Below are 21,445 nucleotides of genomic sequence, written 5' to 3' on the forward strand. Positions count from 1 at the left end.
TTTTGTCAAATTTGTATTGAGGCAAAATACTTATTACACTCACTGTATATATTTTTTAAAGCTCCACATTGTTCTCAAGATTTAAACATTATTGTTACATTTAATATTTATAGGTTTTATAGGCATTGAACTTAAAAATATTAATAAATATAAATTATTCAAAATTTTTTGCCAATAGACACACGATTTGCGTACATTTAGAGAGAGATATTGTCATTTTGAAAGCTGAATACTGTCAAAAGCAAATTTATAAAAAAAATTGCAAACATATGACTGCATGAGACTACCTTGTAAGTTATGCCATGTATTTTATCATGAAATGGAGAATCAAACAACATTTTTTTGAACAATTGTACCAACAGCTGTGCTAATGCAGTAAATTCTGGCAACACTGTTTGTGTATTTGTTTTGTTTCTCCTCATTTCGCTACGCCGACGGTTTCGAAACCCACGGCATTGTACTCCTACACTTAGCTAAGCAACCAAAATAAAAAGAAGGAAACTAAAATACATTTTTCTAAAATTTCCAAAATAATATCCCAGAATCATGACAAATGATCAGCAATATCAGGAACCGGAAGCCGAAGTGGAAAATGTCCGAGTTGTGGTACGTGCAAGACCCATGGACAAAAATGAATTGACTGCAGGGGCATTGGGTGTAATCAAAGTGGATAAACTGAAGAGGGCTATAACAGTGGTTAAACCAAACGCCACTGTCAATGAACCACCCAAGACGTATTATTTCGACAATGTTTTCGATGGTGATAGCAGTCAACTGGATCTGTATGTAGATACTGCCAGACCCATTGTGGAGAAAGTCTTGGAAGGCTACAATGGAACCATTTTGGCGTATGGTCAAACGGGTACGGGTAAAACCTACACCATGTCCGGCAATCCGGAGAGTCCCCAAACTAAGGGTATAATACCAAATGCCTTTGCCCACATTTTCGGCCATATTGCCAAGGCTAAAGAGAATCAGAAATTTTTGGTAAGGGTCAGCTATATGGAAATTTACAATGAAGAAGTTCGTGATTTGCTCGGAAAGGATGTTACCAAAAGTTTGGAAGTTAAAGAGAGGCCTGACATTGGTGTGTTCGTAAAAGATCTCAGTGGCTATGTGGTCCACAACGCTGACGATTTGGAGAACATTATGAAATTGGGTAATAAGAATCGTGTGGTGGGCGCCACTAAAATGAATCAAGAGTCGTCGCGTTCACATGCCATATTCTCCATCACTATTGAGCGCAGCGAATTGGGAGAAGGTGGCCAACAACATGTCCGAATGGGTAAATTGCAATTGGTGGATTTGGCCGGTTCGGAAAGGCAGAGCAAAACCCAGGCCAGTGGCCAACGTTTGAAGGAGGCTACAAAAATCAACTTATCCCTTTCCGTGTTGGGTAACGTCATCAGTGCATTGGTGGATGGCAAAAGCTCTCACATTCCATATAGAAACTCAAAATTGACCCGTTTGTTGCAAGATTCCTTAGGTGGCAATTCAAAGACCGTCATGTGTGCCACTATCTCGCCAGCAGACACTAATTACATGGAAACCATTTCCACACTGCGTTACGCCAGTCGCACCAAAAACATCACAAATCGTATGCACGTTAACGAGGAACCCAAGGATGCCTTGCTCCGGCACTTCCAGGAAGAAATCGAACGTCTACGCAAACAACTGGAGGAGGGCTACGAGGAGGAGCAGCCAGAGGAAGAGGTTGAGGAGGTGGAAGAAGATGAAGACGACGAAGAAATTGAGGCCGAGGTTCTGGCAGAAGATCAAAACCAAATAACCGAAAAAGCCTTGGAGAAGCAACGTTTGCGAGAATTAAAGCAAGCCAAGAAGGAGGCTCTCGAGAAACGTAAACGGGAACATCAAATGGAAATATCGAAAACCAAATCAGAACAAGAACAGTTACGCAATAAACTTATGTCATTGGAAGGCAAGATTTTGGTGGGCGGTGAAAATCTCTTGGAAAAGGCTCAGACCCAGGAGAAGTTATTGGAGCAGTCATTGAAAGAGTTGGAGGAACGGGAGAAGGCGGAACAAATGTTGCGTGAGACTTTGCAACAAAAAGAAACCGAACGTATCGACATCGAAGAACGCTACTCATCGCTGCAAGAAGCCAACACGGGTATAACCAAGAAGATACATCGGGTAATGCAAATGTTGATGGGTGTCAAGTCGGAATTGGCTGATCAACAGCAGGAACATCAGCGAGAAAAGGAAGCGATTTATGAAAACATACGCTCCCTTTCACGCGAATTGGCCCTCTGTGAGCTGGTCTTGAACTCATACATACCCAAAGAGTATCAGACAATGATTAACGAATACACGCATTGGAACGAAGACATTGGAGAGTGGCAATTAAAATGTGTTGCCTACACTGGTAACAATATGCGCAAACACATCACCGACTCGAAGGCCTCGACCAAAGATAACAACGATTTTGTGGACTTGTCACATGTCTATCTTAGCTACAATTCCGATTCGGTGACACAACCTGTTCGTGCCAAGTCATCGATAGCACGTCCACGTACATCAGGTGTTCCCCGACCAACAACAGCACGACGATATTGAGCAGATCTTTATATTCCCCCAGTGGGATATCATCCATACGATCCGTACGACACATCGCAGCTATCCCCAGAATTTTTTGCATCATTGCTACGGTCCCAGTGCTGGTTTATTATTGCATTATTTTTCACTTACTATTGCTTTCACCTAATGGTCTCATCGGCAAAATCATAAGCGCATATTCCATTCAATCACCACGACTCGAATACTCACTAAAGGATTTAGTCTAATAAGTTTGTCAATTATTATGTTGCATTCTAAGTATTATTTCATTAGCATTTTTCGGTAGACACCACAAGCTACATACTTACCACTGGCTAGAACGGAAAACGCAAAAACACTAAGAAATATCAAAACTAAGTCATGCAAAACAAAACTATAGCGAACATATAGCAATTATATGAGATAAGTGCAATATACATTCATATATACATAGATATTTATTTATTTTATGGCATTTACATACGTACATTTTAAACACGGTCAAAATAACCAGATTATATTCAAATATTCACAAATAAAACATAAAATATTATTTACACATACCACCAACAATTGCAGTTATTTTCTTTATTATACTTTACTGAAGTAAGTTGTGACTCACAACTTGTGAGGAAACAAGAAAAAACTTTATATTGGGAGGACCAAAAGGTTATTCCAAATTCAACATATCGAAAATTAAACGAAACATTTGCATGGGGGAATCGATGTGAAAATTCTGCTAAAGGAATAAAACTTGGACCCATTATTTGGGGAAAATTGTATATTTTCCCTAAAAATGTGTTTTACCTCCAATAATGCGGAATGTCAAATTACAGACACTACAATGGGAAAATGCGGTTAAAAACAATTTATATTTTTCTGTATATGTATGTATGTCTTCTAGAAAAAATGCGACTGAAGCCTTCAAAACATAGAAAATGGGTCGGCACCTCTATATGGAAATCATACCGAAATGTAAACAACACTGACCCTTTGTGAGGGAGTTACCAGAAAGAAAAGAGACAACGACTTGGTTCAGATAATAGATTGTGCATAGTTTGGTTCAAATCGGACATTCCATTCGCCTGATATTGCGAATGGAATGTGACCTTTGGGGGAAGTCTCAAGGAGGACTGAACCAATGTGTTTCAGTATCGTACTAGGCTGGCTAAAGATAATAGCTTGTACATAGATTGGTTCAAATTGTTCAAATGTTATGATTTTTTAGTATGTACAATTTTGACCATTTTGTTGGTGAGGTATCAGAGTGTGGACCGATATTCCCCACCTTCGAACTTGAACTAAGTTTGGTGGAAATATTATGATGTGCAAAGTTTGGATGAAATCGGTTGCTTCCTTCAATAATTATAGTGCGCACCAGCCGGTCAGACAGACGGACATTTGTAAATCGGCTCCAAATTGTCTGAAACGGATTTGGTCCAAAGAAACATGGGCCTAAGACCAATATTTCGATGAGGCACATTTCAGCCATATCAATGTATATATAAGATTATTCTCCAAAGGCTGAGGGTCTAAAAACTTGATAGTATGGGGGATTTTCAAGCAAAATTGCAGATGATATTTGCTTCTTACACGACCTGTGTAGTGGACCTTCATCAATATACCGTTAAAAAAGTTCACACAACTCTACAAAATACCGAATAATGGCGGTGTCGCTCTATGGGGCACCCGGAGAGAATCTCAACTATAAAATTACAGCTAATTTTAGTTGGAGCACATGAATAAGTCCTCCAAAATACTAAAAATTGGAATGTGGCCAACACTAAAAAGTGGTCCAATATTGATCATTTTTGTAGGAACATTTTATACACAGTGAGAAAAAAACTAAAATACAGCTGATTAGGTTAAAAACGTTCACAAAAGCTTCAAATACCCAACACTTAGGAGTACCGTTATATGGGGGCTACTCCAATATATGGGTCAATATTTATCAATTTAGGTAGGGATATTTTCTACTCAATGAAAAACGTGCCCGAAAGCTTCAAACTACCAAATATGGGGGTACTACTTCACGAGGGCCAATCTACAAATTTGAGCAATATTGATACATTTTGTAAGAGGATTCAGCGTGACCGTTGCGCCACTAAAGTAGCAATTTTGATACATTTATAAGGCCTTGCCACTATTGTGCCACTTTTTTATTTTGATACCAAATATGCCACTTTTAGAAATTTTGTGCAACTTCTTACTATATTTTGCCACATTGTTTTGAAATGCTCGCAGACAAAGATATTTACTAAGGATATATTCATTCATCCGTTTTTCAGTTGGTTCTATTGAAATTGTCTATGAGAATTTTTACATCCTGTAGTACAGGGAATTGTTATTGTGCATTTGATGACATACGGAATGTATTTTTGTAACCCAAAAGAAGGTAACATTAATTATCCGAATAGGATGCAATTAACTACATCTCATTTGTTTAGCCTATCCAAATTATTGAGAATCGGTTAAGATATAGGTATAGCTGCCGTATACAAGATGGTGCGTCTAATACCCTTTTTTCCCAAATTGTGGCGAAATTTTCCAATGGGTATCGAATAGAGTCTATAATGTCTTTTCATGGGATACAGGCTTAGGATGAGAATAACGTGGATTTTGTTAAAATCGTCTCAAATATTGAAATATTTGAACAAACGACTTAGCTTTTGACCGATTTTAAAATCTGTAAATACCGTATATAATTTCATCAGATTCCATGTTAATATGTAGCAAAGTAGTGTGCCACTTAGTAGTGTGATACTTTTCAAAAAATGTCATCGGTCACGCTGAACACTGATATATTTATATTTGGAAACTCTGGTAAAACGTTGGTGGTTTTTATAAAAAAAAATGCAAAGTGGAATTTACCGCCTGACTATTTTGAAAAACATGGACTCACAATACAGTTTCAAGGTATATTTAATAAGGTTGCCGCATCGGCCCAGCTGTTGGTGCAAATAAATGTCAAAAATGTTGTTGTAATGTTGAACCATAAATTAAAAAACAAAATTATAAATGAAAATCTCCGAATTTCGAAGAGCTTGTTTGGCATTTTCTACAAGAATTTGTGTAAAAAATCTTGTCAATCTGTTTGTTTTGGCAAATAATTTTTGACGTATCAAAATACAACAATCGATGTTTGTTGTAGAAATTCGCCGATGCGGCTACCTTCATACAGTTCAAGGTATATTAAAAAGGTAACCGTATCAAGCCAGCTGATGGTAACATTATATGTCACAACAATTTGTTGTTCTTGAAATCGCCTTAAAAAAATAAAATATAATTATAAATGAAAATTAAAGAAGACAGACCAAGGTAGATATATAAGGTAGCCGCATCGGCGAATTGGGAACATAATATGTCAAAATTGTTATCAAGGCGAATAAAAATGAATTCGCCTTTTATTTTTCCACCAATCAGAATAAGGCATTTTTGAAGTTTTATAAAATATTTATTTACTTTTTTTAATTTTGTGTGATTTTTGTAAATGGTTAATTTATGAATTAAAAATAGTGTAAAGGATAAAAATGATTCGTTAATGTTAAGGAATTGATGACAAGGACTACATTTTTGGAGATACGAAGACGTGGACCCATTTGAATATGTTGTCTGTGGTAGTAACACATCAGCATACAAATCTCAACATATGTACATATGTGGAAATCTTAAGTTCGAAATTACAACCAAATCATTGAAATCGGGACGTATCATTGTATGGAAGCGAACATAGAGTTTTGCAAGGAAATTTTCAATAAGAAAACAAAATATCAAATTGAAGAAACTGAATTCTAACAACGTTTAACAATAAAACTCCAGAATGTAGTTCTGGTTTTCTTGATCATATCTATGTATTGTCTATTCTAAAGTCTTCTTCGAAGATTAACGCGTTGCCTTCGGTTATGGATATAATTTATGCCGCATTATAAACGATATCTATAATGAGAGGATTTTTGCGTGAAATACGCCACCAAATCTTTATGGAAAGTCCCAAGGCAATAGATTCTTAAAAAAACCAAAACGCTCTTCTGTAAAGGTCTATAGAAGTTCATGTGAAGGTATCATAGGCATGACATACATTTTTGTTGCTTTAGTCTGTCTTCTTTAATTTTCATTTATAATTATATTTTATTTTTTTAAGGCGATTTCAAGAACAACAAATTGTTGTGACATATAATGTTACCATCAGCTGGCTTGATACGGTTACCTTTTTAATATACCTTGAGACAGACTAAAGCAACAAAAATGTATGTCATGCCTATGATACCTTCACATGAACTTCTATAGACCTTTACAGAAGAGCGTTTTGGTTTTTTTAAGAATCTATTGCCTTGGGACTTTCCATAAAGATTTGGTGGCGTATTTCACGCAAAAATCCTCTCATTATAGATATCGTTTATAATGCGGCATAAATTATATCCATAATCGAAGGCAACGCGTTAATCTTCGAAGAAGACTTTAGAATAGACAATACATAGTATTAATAAGGTAACCGTCTCAAGCCAGCTGATGGTAACATTATATGTCAATTACGTTGTTGTTATTTGAATTCGCCGTAGGTAGATACATAACATAAATTTAAATTTCAAAAATAAAAAACACGTTACAAAATTAGTTTGAAACAGATATTTTATAATTGATAAAAAAAAATAGTAATATAAGAATGAGAGTGTGCATTCTTTGTAGAAAGAAAGATGTTACTGGCAAAGTAACGTTTTTTAGTGTGCCGAGTGAAGAAAAGAAGAGGGCGGAATGGAGTACGATTTGTGGTATTAAATTAAATCCCAAATCTAAAATATGTTCCGACCACTTTAACGGAAAATTCATTACCGGCAATAGTTCAAGAATGAGATTGTTGCCTATCGCGGTTCCCGAGTTGCAACAACAGCAAAGTGATATGAAGGATATATTTGACTCGTGGTAAGAACATAATGTTAAAAGAATGCATGTTGAGTGATTAATTTTTTTATTCAGCAAACACCAATATGAAGAAGGGATGTATAATGAGCAATGTGGTGATAATTTCAATATGAAAAGTGTGAACGATGCTGAAACGCAGACAGAGTAAGTATATATATTCCGGTTTAAAATAATACCAGAATCACCAACAACGAAATCTGTATGAAGTGCTTCATTTTCCCTAGGAATGGGAAATACGTTCTGAGTTATAGTTTATAATAAAATACTTAGAAGATAAACAAATTATATATTTATTATGAGATAATATTGTGCTTAAAATAATCTTTGATCCCCTTTGATCATTGACATTCGGAGGAATACTTAATTCAAATCATATTACGACAAATATATAGTATTCAACATGTATTATCGTAGAATATGATTATTTAGGGGTTAGATGCAGTTTTTTTGAGTTGATTTGTGATTCTGAAGAATTTTGTCAAAAAGTAACTGAATGTATCAGTAATCATTGTTATCTATATATACACATATATATTTTTTATAGTCCAGTATTTTTTGCTTCGGATTCGCAAACTTTTAAGGAAAATATGTCAAAATTGAAAAATCAAATTAAGGATTTGGAACTGAAGCTATTGGAGGGAAATGCTGTATTGGAATCAATAAACAAAATATTTAGTAGTGGCCAAATTCGAAAACTCAAAACTAATAACAGGGTTGAGTGGGAATGGGACGATATTTCCAATGCCATATGCCTCCACGCCTCTGGCCCAAGAGCGTATAGGCATCTTTATAAAAAAGGGTATCCACTTCCCCATGTAAGCACACTTCAGCGATGGTGTAACAAAATAAATTTGAAGGAAGGTCTGCTGACGGCTTCAGTAGATTTTATGAGGCAATTTAATTATATGTCTACTGACGAAAAAATATGTGTTCTTTCATTTGATGAAATGAAAGTAAATGAAACCTTTGAGTACAACTTGCGCGAAGACTTTGTACGGAAACCGGCAAACTTCGTGCAAGTTGTAATGGCTAGTGGCTTAAAAAAATCATGGAAGCAGCCCGTGTTTTACGATTTTGATCGCAAAATGACGAAGGATATATTGTTGAGCATAATTGAAGCCCTTTGGAGTGCAGGTTTCATTGTAGTGGCTGTGGTTTGCGATATGGGACCCTCAAATCGTAAGATGTGGAAGGATTGGGGTGTAACTCCTGGTAAGTATTGTACTATATCTGTCCTCCTACGCATTAGCCACACTAAATACAACGTTTGGGTCATGAAGTTGAGAAATCGTCAACATTTTGGGATTGAAGTTGAGAAATCGACACATTTCCCGAAATGAATATTAATGCCAACTTATATATATTATACAGATAATCCATGGTTTCACCATCCTGTAAACCCACAAGACAAAGTGTTTACTTTGTACGATGTCCCCCACCTGCTTAAACTTATAAGAAACCATTATTTAGACACTGGTTTAGTTGTGAAAAATCAAATACTAAATTGCAAAACAATAAGAACGTTATTGAGAAATACCAACACAAGTGATGTATCCATTACCTATAAAGTAACAGAAGAACATCTCTCTGTGAAAGGTTCAGGTATTAAATTTGTATTTTAGTTCAATATTTATAACCTTTTAGAAAATATAGGTAGGCAAAAGGTAAAACTTGCCACGCAATTATTTTCAAGTACCACTGCAAACGCCATAAAGTGGTGTTATTCAATGGGTATCGAGTTGGATAATGCGGTAGAAACGTCGGAATTTATTCAACTAGTCAATGATTGGTTTGACGTATTGAACTCATCCGCAAGCACATTTGGACTGCACGGAAAAGTAATGTATTATCGGATGTCACTTAAAATTTAAATACTTATATATATATATAGGAGCCATATGGCCTGAAATTACAGGAACAAAAAGAAACTTTGCAGAGAATGAACGAGTGTATGTCCAAACCCATTATTCCCAACAAGAAAAATCTTGAATTCTTCCAGATTGGAATATTGACCTCAAACACTGCACTTACAATGCTGCACGAATATTTAAAAAAATATGAGTTCGAGTACATTTTGACAAGAAGGTTGAATCAAGATGTACTAGAACATTTCTTTGGGGCAATGAGAAGCCAAGGAGGTTTAAATGATCATCCTTCGCCTCAAGATTTTATGTATAGGATAAGAAAATATATACTGGGTTAATAATCAAAATTTCTTTACGTTCTATAAATTTTAATAATATATTCTTTTAGCAAGGAACACTGAAATTCTTTCCGATAAAGGAAATGTGGAACCTGACGTAACAGAATGGCTAAACACCGACAATACCACACAATCCGTTGAACAATGTAATAGCCTTCTTGAAGTTGAAGAACAGCAAGATAACGATTACGTCGATTTGATTTCATCAACACACATGTCCACTATCAGTGACTTGGAGGAGACGAATTCGGTTGACATTGGATTTCTTCAAGAGGATGCTTTGGAGTACGTGTCTGGTTACGTAATTCGCAAACTTCATCTTGATGATGTCCAATGTCTACCAAATTCGTTTACATGGGTTGATCTTGTATCTAATGGTGGCCTTATTAAACCCTCAGAACAATTTCTGGCCAGAACAAAAAAATTAGAGTTAATTTTTAACCAACTAAATGGGAACCACATTTTGCATTGCCCAAATTTACGGCAGCTTCTTATACAAAGAAGCAACATTGTTGACCTTCCAGAAAAGGTAAAGGAACTATTTTTCAAATGCCGGATTTTTTTTAGAGTTCGTCATTTGAATAAAAGATTAAAAGTACAAAAAGCTAAACAGCGAATAATGGGCTACAAAAAAATGTTAAAAATAAATTTATAATTTCCTTAACAGTAAGTTTTAAATGCTAGCATTCCATATTAAAAAAGCTTATATTTTATTTTTATTTCAGATCGCAACTTGACGTCCGACCTCCAACTTAGACCTGCAATATTAATTTTTTAATTTCTTATTAATTAATTTTAAAATGTCCATTAATGTGATGAATTTATATATAGTGTATGTAAATTCATTTATATACTATAAAATAATATAGTTTGTTTATTAAATTTATTAGAAATAAATTTGATTGCATCTATTTCTTTTTTATGTGTACATGTTAAACATTCAAATGCATATTAACACTTTATTCAATACGCTTTCACAATTTTTTTCTCAATCAGACTTAGGTGCACAATTTAAATCTAATCAGAAGAAATTATATATTTGAGCTATATCTAAATCTGAACCGACTTCTACAACACTTTATACATCTCATTTCAGGTTCTATTTTGTTCAAAATTTTATCTCAATAGGAAAAACATGGGAACTTGGTGCATTATTGGACAAATTTATTTATGGGAGCTATATTTAAATCTGAACCTATTTTCACAAATCTCAATAGAGTCCGTCATTGGGCCAAACAAATGACCTGTACCAAATAGCAACCAATTCGGATTATAAATTCCAACATTATTATACCCTTCACCACACTGTGGTACAGGGTATTATGTCTTTGTGCATATGTTTGTAACAGGCAAAAGGAAACGAGATAGACACATGGTTCCTTTTGAGAATATGCATAGAATCACTTTCTGAGTCGATTTATGCATGTCCGTCCGTCCGTCTGTCCGTCCGTCTGTAGATGTTAAATTGTAAAGAAAGTACAGGTCGCATTTATTATCCGATTTGGATGAAATTTGGCACAAGTCACTTATTTGGCCCAAGGAACTCTATTGAAATTGGGAAAATCGGTTCAGATTTAGATATAGCTCCCATATGTAGCTTCGTCCGATTTAAGGTAAATGGGGCACCAAAGTCCTTATATATCTTTTGATTTGCACGTAATTTGGCATAAAGTACTGAGTTAGGTCAAGAATGATGTGCGCCAAGTTTCGAGAAAATCGGATCATATTTATATATAGCTCCCATATATATTTTCGTCCGATTTAAGGTAAATGGGTCTCCAATGTCCCTATATATCTTTGGATTTGCACAAAATTTGGCACAGCGTACTGAATAAGGTCCAGAACGACGTGTGTTAACTTTTGTGTAAATCGGTTCAGATTTAGATATAGCTACCATATATATTTTCGTCCGATAGATAAATGATTGACCAAAGACCGAAGGTTAGGTCGATTGACAAAAATTTGGCACAACGTATTGAATATAATATAACCTAGCTTGAAGCAACCCTGTATCTGACCAAGTGAAAAATTTAGTATATGTTGCAGAATAACATGTTTATGGATCCAATTTAATTTTACTGGTCCTTCAAAAATTCGACGTCTGTTAGGATTCATCTGTTGAGTATACCCACAGTGGTGAAGGGTATCATATAGTCGGCCCCGTCCGACTTTACTACTTTCCTTACTGGTTTTTTACAATAAAACATGAACTGGAACTATGGGGCATATCTCTTTTCCTTTTGAACAAAGACCGTACCACAGTGTTTAGAAAAATCTTTAAATAGGTAAAAGGGCACATTTTATGCTTAATTTTATTTAATGATGTATATTCATTACAATGAATATTAGAAAAGAGTTTAAATTGCTCTTCTCATATTCAGATACTCAGTAGATGGATACCCCAATTGGTAGGAAAAGTCCTTGTTTAATTTCGCAGTTGGGGATTTCTATCAAAACCTTTTATTTGCCAGCTCCATGATTTTGTCTTCAATAAGAAGACTGGTATTTTTACGTAGCATCGTAAGCGCTTCTAAAGTAACTGTTCTGCAGATAAATCAAGAGTACTTTAATGGACGTACAGGATATTTTATGATATTAAACCGTCTGTGTTTGTTCCATTCTACTTGTTTTCTGTGGAAAAGTTTAAGGTTCCGGCAGCTCTCATGTGATTTCAACAGGCTATTGTTTTAAAAATGAGATTGTTACTCGATTAGTAGCATCGTAATCTCTTCTATAGGTATAGGTGGTTTTGCATTGATCCACCTCTTGGTTTCGCCAAATATATTTCTTGGCCAATCTCCTTGATAGTATTTCAACCGGTTTTGTATTTTTTATTGTAGTTTTAATTCATAAATATCGAATTAAAAAAAAAATTACACAATTTAAAAAAATGTAAACAATTTTCTGATACTTCAAAAATTCTTTGTTCTGATTGGTTGAAAGAATTTGCCTCAAATGTTATATGTCACGGCGAATCAATTATTATTCGCCTTGTTAACTATTTTGACATATCATGTTCCCAATTCGCCGATGCGGCTACCTTATGTATCTACCTTGGTCGCTGCGAAACGAACGAAGTTCAGAGTAATGATTCACGGAAATGAACTAATGAAACTATTGTTCGTTCTGCTATCCACTGTGGAATGATTACTCGTCGTGTTAATTCCATTGGTTCATTTTTTGGTCAATCGAAAGTAATTCAAATGCGTTGATAATTGAAATAAAAAGGGAACGATTGAAATAACTGAAACAATCTGGTTACTTTTCCAGTAACATTTACTCAGTAAGGTCAGAAAGTAAGCCGTTTTACTCTATTTTGCTATAATACTGAGAAAATTTTTCCTTATAATATTTCAAAATGTTGGCAGCATTGCACATCGAATATAAGTAAAATTTACCACTTTGACATTTAATCAAGTCATCAGCTGCGCTAAATGGACTAGGTAGTTCCATATGCATTTTTGACATATTAATGGATAATTATGAAAGTATTTAGAGTAACTTCCGGTAATGGGGACTACGCGTCTAATGTGGACCACCCCCCATATCTCAGAAAATGCTTGAAATATGTCAATGCCGCCTTGATAAATGTTTTCCTAATTAGTGAAAACAAACATCAAACTTGGTATTTAATAAATAATTGCAATGTTGAAAATTTAGTAATAGAAAATATAGCTCTGATTGTAAAAGTGAGATTTGGACATGTTTTAGCACAACAGTCGAACGTTTTTCTTCTCGAATATAAAGAATTTATGTGTTTTTCTTGTATTCTTTAACAAAAATATATGTAATTACAATCGGTGATTTTTAATTTTGAAGCCGATAATTATTTTTAAGGGAACCCCACCCATTCTCGATTTTAATTTTTCACGATTTTCAATGGGCTGGTAAATCAATACCAATGCTTGTTAAGGTTTGTAACTTTGCACATATATATTTGAAGATTTAAAAGAGAAGAAAAATAATTTAAAAAAAAATTTTGTTATTGTTTTGTTGTTGTTTTTTGTAATCAAAGAAAATTCCTTATTTTTGATGGCGGGCATGATAACTCCTCACTGGAACATCGGAATCCGAAAATTTCAACGGTGTTAGAAAGAGTACATGTCTGGCTCTCGTATGAACTAGGATTATTGACTTCGCTCTAAAATTAACAAAATGGTGGACCTTTGAAAAAATATTTTTGGAAAATCGCCGATTTTTTACCAAAACCCAAGTTAAAAAATAAGGAAGATCTTCACCGATTGGCTTTATCCTAGTTCATCCTAGTTCCTAGAGCTATACACTCCCAGAGAAACGTTGCAAAATTTGGAACCGATTGGATTATTAGTTTTAGAGTTATCGTGCCCGCCATTCGCAAAAAAATGTTTAGAGAAAAACGCGTTTAAAGTTTGAGAAGCCCTTCAGCCGTCACTTGATGCTGACACAATAAATCGGATATATCTTCAAGAGTTCTTGAGATTTTCACTTGAAATTTTGTAGAGACATTCTTTAATCAGTGTAGATTCGAATTATATCAACAAAAATTTTGGCCCCGAGAATGGGGGGGGTCCCCTTAAATAAAAATATTCAATGTCGGGTAATGTGGACCACTATACAAATTGGGACCTTTTCATGAGGACGAGTTCGAAACATGGGCGCATTTAATAAACGAGGAGGTATGTTATCCTCTGAAAACTCGATATGCGAAATTACAGGTGCTTCGGTTGGATAATGAAGCAAGGACCTTCAAAATACCGCAAACGGGGCGGTATCCTTAAATGGGGGCTATTCCAAAACATGAACCCATATATTTTTGCATTCATTGTGCAATAAATTTAAATTTATCACAATCAATCCACAACCTACCTTTAACTTACGGATTCTGAAATATAATGCAATAACATTTTTATTGACAAATATATATAATTTTTAAGTTGGAATATCTTTAGTCTACATATCTACCATGTTGTCAAAACAATTTGTTTTTATTTTTTACCGTTGTTAGTTAGTTAACCCGGTGAAAATTTCTAATGAATACGCCGGTTAATGTGAAAAATTTGTACTTTCTTTACTTTATCATAATGAAACTCAATTCACAATAGTGGATGTTGGCAGAAAACTTGAGAGACAGCTGATATCCAGTTGGTCTCCCTGAATGACTTTATTAATAGACCTTGGATTGAACCATGATGTAATAATAAGGGCATGATGCAATAATAAGATGATGTTTAAAAAAACCTTTGTTTTTGTCCCGACCATCTGTCAAATTGTTCCTTATAATATTACACATGGTTGGCAACATTGCACATCAAATTCAAGTAGATGCCATAATAGGGTGATGTATCAAAATAAAAACCTTTGTTTTTGTCTCGATTATCTGTCAAATTTTTCCTTATAATATTTGACTTTGACAGTTAATCGAGACATCAACTGCTCTAAATGGACTCCCTATTTATTGTGCCATGCTACGCACTTTGAAATTTAATCAAGTCATCAGCTGCGCTAAATGGGCTACCTATTTATTGTGCCATGGATTGAATAAAAAAATAATTTATATGGTTTTCTGTCTGGAAGTTATTACTTTGCTATGGAAGAAAAAATATTTCATGGTATTTTCCTTCGAGTTTTTTTGGAAGAAATTATAATCTTTCATTCAAAAAAATACAAAGATTTGATGTGTATGTTTTTTATATTTAACAGAAGAAGGCACTATCTGCACAGTTGCTTTTTTCTTATTCACCTCAAGTTGTCCTACCTTGGTTCTTCAGAATCAGGTGATATATACAAATAAAAGTGTCTTTTTCTGTATTAAAAAGTAGAAAAAATACTTTAAGATTCTGGAACAGAATCTTTCTAATTTATATATTTTTTAATTTTCATTGTATGTACACGATTTAGCAAATGATTAGCAAATCGAGATATTAAGCAAATCCGACAATAAAAAATAAACTTCAAAATTTCATTCTATTTGAATTTATTATCTAATTACTACTAAACACTACTAATTATAATACACATATGTTTTATGCATCCGCGAAAAGAAAACATCAAAATTTAAGCTTGTTTAATGAAATATGGCAATGTATCTAATGGGGCTGGGTAATCCATTATCCAAATGGGACCGGTGTGAACACTATCTGAATTACCATCTTTCCATGTACCCTTGGGTAGATAAATGTCACGTTTAGTTTCATTTTCCCTTATAATGGGAGCTGCGATAATGCTATCACCCAAGAGGAATTCTATAAAAAGGAAAACATAAAAATATTAATATTTTACAGATTTGAGAACTAAATTCTACTTACGATCACATATACCCTGAGCAGTTCTATCCTCTGGATCTACCCACCATAGAGGAGGATTAACCGGCTCGCCTGTGCTGGCGGCCAACTTAAAACGTTCCATTATCTGCGGTGTATAGTCGGCGTGCAATTTTGTAAATTTCTTACTAATCTCAATTGTTTCCTCATCGAAAGTCCATGGCACAAAAGAGAATTGTAAACTTGGCATAAACACATTGGCCTGCAGCCATCTTATGAACAACTCCTTTGTTGGTGGTTTATTATTATAACCATTACCACCAATCATATCGGGCAATACAAATGGATAACCGTTCATATTCAATTGCAATAGGGTTGTGATCAGCGTCAATAGACCATTATTCCAACTCCATTCCGAGTCTTTGTCAATCATACGAACAAAAATGGCCATATCTTGAGTGCCTTGGCCAGCACGTACCTCAACCATGGGACCGAAGGAGCCCACAGTACGTACATATTGTTGGGTAATCTGGTGTGGGGAAAGTACATCGTCTCCGCTCAATATGGGATCGCTTGGCACCCAACTTGTCTCGCCAGCATCAAACTTAAAGCTATCAATACCATCTTCGGTTTGTAAACGCTGTAAACGTTTCTTAAACCATTCTTGAACTTCCGGTTTTGTAAAGTCAACATAGGCAGCTTCACCAGTTTTACTATTCCACCATTGGGTGTTGGGTTTGCCATTGTGATCCAAAACTAAATATCTGAAAAAGAGAGAAAGAATTTGAAATGTCAATTTTAATAGTAATACTAATAAATGGGTGATCTGTCAGTGTCACTCCGAGATTAAATATATGTTCATGCATGACACAATTGGTATGTTCCCATCCCAATAATAAGGTGATGTATCAAAACAAAAACATTTGTTCTTGTCTCGACCATCTGTCAAATTTTTCAATATAATATTTCACATGATTGGCAACATTGCACATCGAATTCAAGTAGAAATTATGCACTTTGACAGTTAATCAAGTCATCAGCTGCGCTAAATGGACTACCTATTTATTGTACCATGGTTCTGCACTGAAAGAATTTACTAGTTTTTACTATATTTGTCGATATCTCGACGGATTATTGCTGTACGGGAACACACCAAATATAAACAGTTAAAGGGTTCCCTTCATTGAACATACCCTTTGGCAAGAGCATCATTATATGTGTCTTGACAATTATTATTAATGAAAGGATGTATCCACAATGTTACACGGAATCCTTTGGCCTTCAAATCATCAGTTAATTTTTTAATATCGGGGAACTTTGATTTACGGAATGTCAGGGCACCATAACAATCCTCCCAGTCATCATCAATTTCCAATTGGCTATTCTCAAACCCGTAGTTCAAAATCGCATCACCAAAATCACGTACAATTTGTTCATTAATATCAGCTTTGTATAGAGCCCATGTCGACCATATGGGATATTTAACCATACGTTCATCCGGATAACTGGTAGGATGTCCCAGCAAAGTTTCAACAGCATGCATATGAGCCGTTTTAGCATTATCTCCAACACCAATGTGATAAACAAAACTACGCGATTTGGCTCGGGTATTATAGGGTAAACTATTATGGGCCGATAAACACAATTTATTCTCATAACCTTTGGCATTTTGAGTAATGAATAATGGCGTCTCGGTTTCCACATAAATGAATAGACCATTTGAATTAAGCCAATAACGTTCGGCAACACCGGCATTATGGTCCTCTTTTGTGACATAGGAATAATCTTCAAATGTTAAACGTTCTACGGGATAGTATTGATAACGATCTTCAGGGCCACCATACCAATGTGTTGAAGCCATATCTAAATCGAAACAATCCATTGGTTGTCCATTATCGGCAACATTCTCACGTATTACACGCACGTGAGTTATTGTGTCACTAGATGTGACCAATTCGAATTCAATTGTCTCCTTGCCATCGCTTATTTGTATGGTACCTTTAGATGTCATCTGTAGATCTTTGTCTGTATTAAAGTTGTCAAATGTTACAGTTTGTAATATTTTGGAACCTGAAAAGAAGCAGAAAAAAATAAAATTCAGTCGATATTCTTCACTACGAACTCGATACTCGATTTTGGAAAGACATCATATAATTTTATTAATTTTTTGCATTTTTAGTTATATGTTAATAAATGTTAAACAAACACAACCATCTGTTGCGTATATGTCTTTTATATTTGACAGAAGAAACCACTACCCACAGAGTTGCTTTTTTTGTTATTCACCTCAAGTTTTTCTACCTTTTATTATTGTACTCAGATACACTTAGGCTGCGTTTAGACTAATTGCGTACACGTCACGTTAACCCTGTTCACAAATCCAGTGGATTATATTTGACGTATAATGGTGTTTTTATACTATGATTTCAAATGTCAATTGTACTCAGATACACTTAGGCTGCGTTTAGACTAATTGCGTACACGTCACGTTAACCCTGTTCACAAATCCAGTGGATTATATTTGACGTATAATGGTGTTTTTATACGATATGTATTTTACATATGTGCTGTAACATTATTTACATATGGAAATCGAACTCGTAATGTGAAACATACGGAAATTTCAATGTGTCAAAACGATATGCAATTACATATGTATTTTTTCCGAATAGGACGCGCTCTATTTTCCTATGTGAAGCATAAGGAAATCAGCTGTTTGAATGAAACACATTGTTGGAAGAAAATATTTCAATTGCAAGTCAAAGAAAAGGATGAAAAGACAACAATTACAAATTATTATTTCGTTTGTAGGTGTTTAATACAAAAAAATTATGTTGATTTACGAAAAAATAAAAGTGTTTTTTTTTTTTTTTGTTTATAGGTTATGTCATATGTAAAATACATATGCCGATTTGAACACAAAAAAAAAAGTTTTGTGTACGCTGCTAATTTTGACACACATAAGGAATTACATATGGATGAAATAAGTGACAGCACATATGTAAAATACATATCGTGTAAAAACACCATAAGCAATCGAATTGACATTTGAGATCGAGTGGATTTAGAGCAGCTGATGTCTTGATTAACTGTCAAAATGCGTAATTTGTACTTGAATTCGATGTGTAGTGTTGCCAATCATGTGAAATATTATAAGGAAAAATTGACAGAAGAGTCAACTGTTCCAGAAACCATGCCACAATTAATGGCACTCGATTAACTGTCAAAGTGCATAATTTCTACTTGGATTCGATGTTATTTGTATTTGTAATTATAAAATTTGCATGTTCGTTTCTATTATCTTCGATTTAATTATAGCAGCTACAAAATGTTTAACAATAACAATGATAATTGTTATCAGTAATTAATTACATTTGTTTTTTTACAACTTTTTATTTTTACACGCATAGATACTTGAGAGAATTGGCGTCAGCACTTATCATCAAAAGTCAATTAAGAAATCAGGAATTTTCATAGGTAGATTCATTATAGGTCCATGTTTAAAGGAAACAATATATTAGGAGAAAGTCTTTTTAGAGTTGTATTATGCATAAAAAAATATTTCATGCTTGTCAAGTATTTGTTTTAGGGAATAGGGTTCATTTGATACGTGATTTGGCCATTGTTGTTTTGTTTATTAGTAAATCCATGTGAAAATAGTACCTCCTCAACACTTGTCACAATAATACATTTCGATTGCACTTCAGTTTGGCAAATAAACACACACACACACACAAATTACAATTAAATAAAAGCTGTTTTGAAAGTAATAAGGGGAAAATCATATACTAAAAATAATAAGTCATCCAAATGACCGGAGATTATTAATGCTGATAATTTTCCCATAGGAAAAGCGGAGAGAAGAAAATAAAAAGATAAAAGATTTTTTGTTGGGGTAGTCTTGAAAATGGTACATTAATTTATTATAAAACAAAAAATAATTTACAAATTTGTATTTTATTTCATTTTGTCCAAAATCTTCAAAATACAATACCGTTTAATGTAGTAGATCTAAATCGTCAATTTCAATTAGGTGATTTTACACTATATGCATGTTACATATGTGCTGTCACTTTATTTACATATGCAACTCGAACTCGTCGTGTGAAACATACGAAAATGTCAATGTGTCAAAACGATATGCATTTACATATGTATTTTTTCCTAATAGGACCGCTCTCTGTTTTCGTATGTGAAACATAAGGAAATCAGCTGTTTGAAAGAAACACACTGTTGGAAGAATATATTTGAATTGAAAGTCAAAGAAAAGGATGAAAAAGCAAAAATTATAAATTGTCATTTTGTTTATAGGTGTTTAATAAAAAAAATTATGTTGATTTAAATTATGTTGTTTTGTTTATAGGTTATGTCATATGAAAATACATATATAGGTTTGAACTCAAAAGTCGTGTGGACGCTGCTAATTTTGACACACATAAGGAATTACATATGGATGGAAAAAGTGACAGCACATATGTAAAATACATATCGTGTAAAAGCACCATAAATTGTAAATTCCTTTACATATGGCACAATAAATAGGTAGTCCGTTTAGAGCAGCTGATGTCTTGATTAACTGTCAAAGTGTGTAATTTCTACATGGATTCGATGTGCAATGTTGCCAACCATGTGAAATATTATATGGAAAAATTTCACAGATGGTAGAGACAAAAACAAATGTTTTTGTTTTGATACATCACCATATTATTGCATCATGAAATGAATAATCATAGATGAGGCCAATTGTACGTTTACATTGTAAAGGACTAAGTTAACCCAGTGGGTTTTAATAGTCAATTCCATTACGTATTTGTCAAATAAAGCCTCATAAAGGAGGTTAACCCTGCCAAAGGTCTAATGTACATGTCGTTCAATAGTACATTTACTGGATTTCGTTTACCCAAGGGGTTAAATTGTCATTTCCATTAGTATTTGTCAAATAAATCCTCATAGAGGATGTTAAAGTTTTAATATAAATGTCGGTTTAACAGGATTTATTAAATTATGTTGGATAATAATAAATAGAACGCCTTTAGGCTACTAAATCCACTGGATCTCATATGTCAATTCCATAGGGTATGAGTCACTTTAATCATGTTCACAAATCCAGTGGATTATATTTGAGATAAACGCTATGAAATTGACATTTGAGCAGTATTGTTTTTGATTGCGGTAAATCCAGTAGATTTAAATTGTCAATTCCATTATATATGTCAAATAAATTATCATAAAGGAAGAAGAAAAGATGAGATGATAATATTAATCAAAAATAAATTATTCTTATTTTCAATACGAATACTATCGACATACTAAAGCTATCATCCTTTGTTGTGGCATCTTACATTTATCGATCATTAATGTTTCTGATTGGTTTCATTATCAGTTCTACAGTAATGACACTCAAAGTGCATTCATTATATTTACAATTTTGATATTGTGAACATGTTCAAATCACAGCTATTAAGGTACATAATAGAAAAGATATTCTTGATGAAGAGAAGAAGCATTGCAGTAAGTGTTTATCTGT

The 21,445-nt window shown here is 34.1% G+C and overlaps 2 protein-coding genes across 2 annotated transcripts; one reads left to right on the top strand and one right to left on the bottom strand.

Moving 5' to 3' along the window:
* The first annotated feature begins 519 nt into the window (after positions 1 to 519).
* On the top strand, positions 520 to 2,613 carry LOC133332075 (kinesin-like protein KIF3A). The gene has a single exon (XM_061540457.1). It carries the CDS (start codon positions 547 to 549, stop codon positions 2,575 to 2,577), a length of 2,031 nt encoding a protein of 676 aa, XP_061396441.1. The 5' UTR covers positions 520 to 546; the 3' UTR covers positions 2,578 to 2,613.
* A 13,099-nt stretch (positions 2,614 to 15,712) lies between these two features.
* LOC133332066 (myogenesis-regulating glycosidase-like) lies at positions 15,713 to 21,273 on the bottom strand. Its single transcript, XM_061540447.1, has 4 exons — positions 21,261 to 21,273; positions 17,112 to 17,988; positions 15,964 to 16,682; positions 15,713 to 15,900 (listed from the first exon to the last, which is right to left on the bottom strand). Exons 1-4 carry the CDS (start codon positions 21,271 to 21,273, stop codon positions 15,713 to 15,715), a joined length of 1,797 nt encoding a protein of 598 aa, XP_061396431.1.
* Between the last annotated feature and the right edge of the window lie 172 nt (positions 21,274 to 21,445).

Source organism: Musca vetustissima, unplaced genomic scaffold, assembly GCF_032173495.1.
Source record: "Musca vetustissima isolate MV318-11 ecotype Yass unplaced genomic scaffold, APGP_CSIRO_Mvet_v1 utg1998, whole genome shotgun sequence".
In the NCBI taxonomy this organism is placed as follows: domain Eukaryota; kingdom Metazoa; phylum Arthropoda; class Insecta; order Diptera; family Muscidae; genus Musca; species Musca vetustissima.

What these genes read in the sequence shown, in the direction of transcription:
- LOC133332075 (XM_061540457.1), top strand. Translation starts at nt 547, where the DNA reads ATGACAAATGATCAGCAATATCAGGAACCGGAAGCCGAAGTGGAAAAT.
- LOC133332066 (XM_061540447.1), bottom strand. An exon ending in AATGATGCTCTTGCCAAAGG is followed by an intron (nt 16,683 to 17,111) that starts GTATGTTCAATG and finishes TCTCTTTTTCAG; the next exon opens with ATATTTAGTTTTGGATCACA. An exon ending in TGCTCAGGGTATATGTGATC is followed by an intron (nt 15,901 to 15,963) that starts GTAAGTAGAATT and finishes TCCTTTTTATAG; the next exon opens with AATTCCTCTTGGGTGATAGC.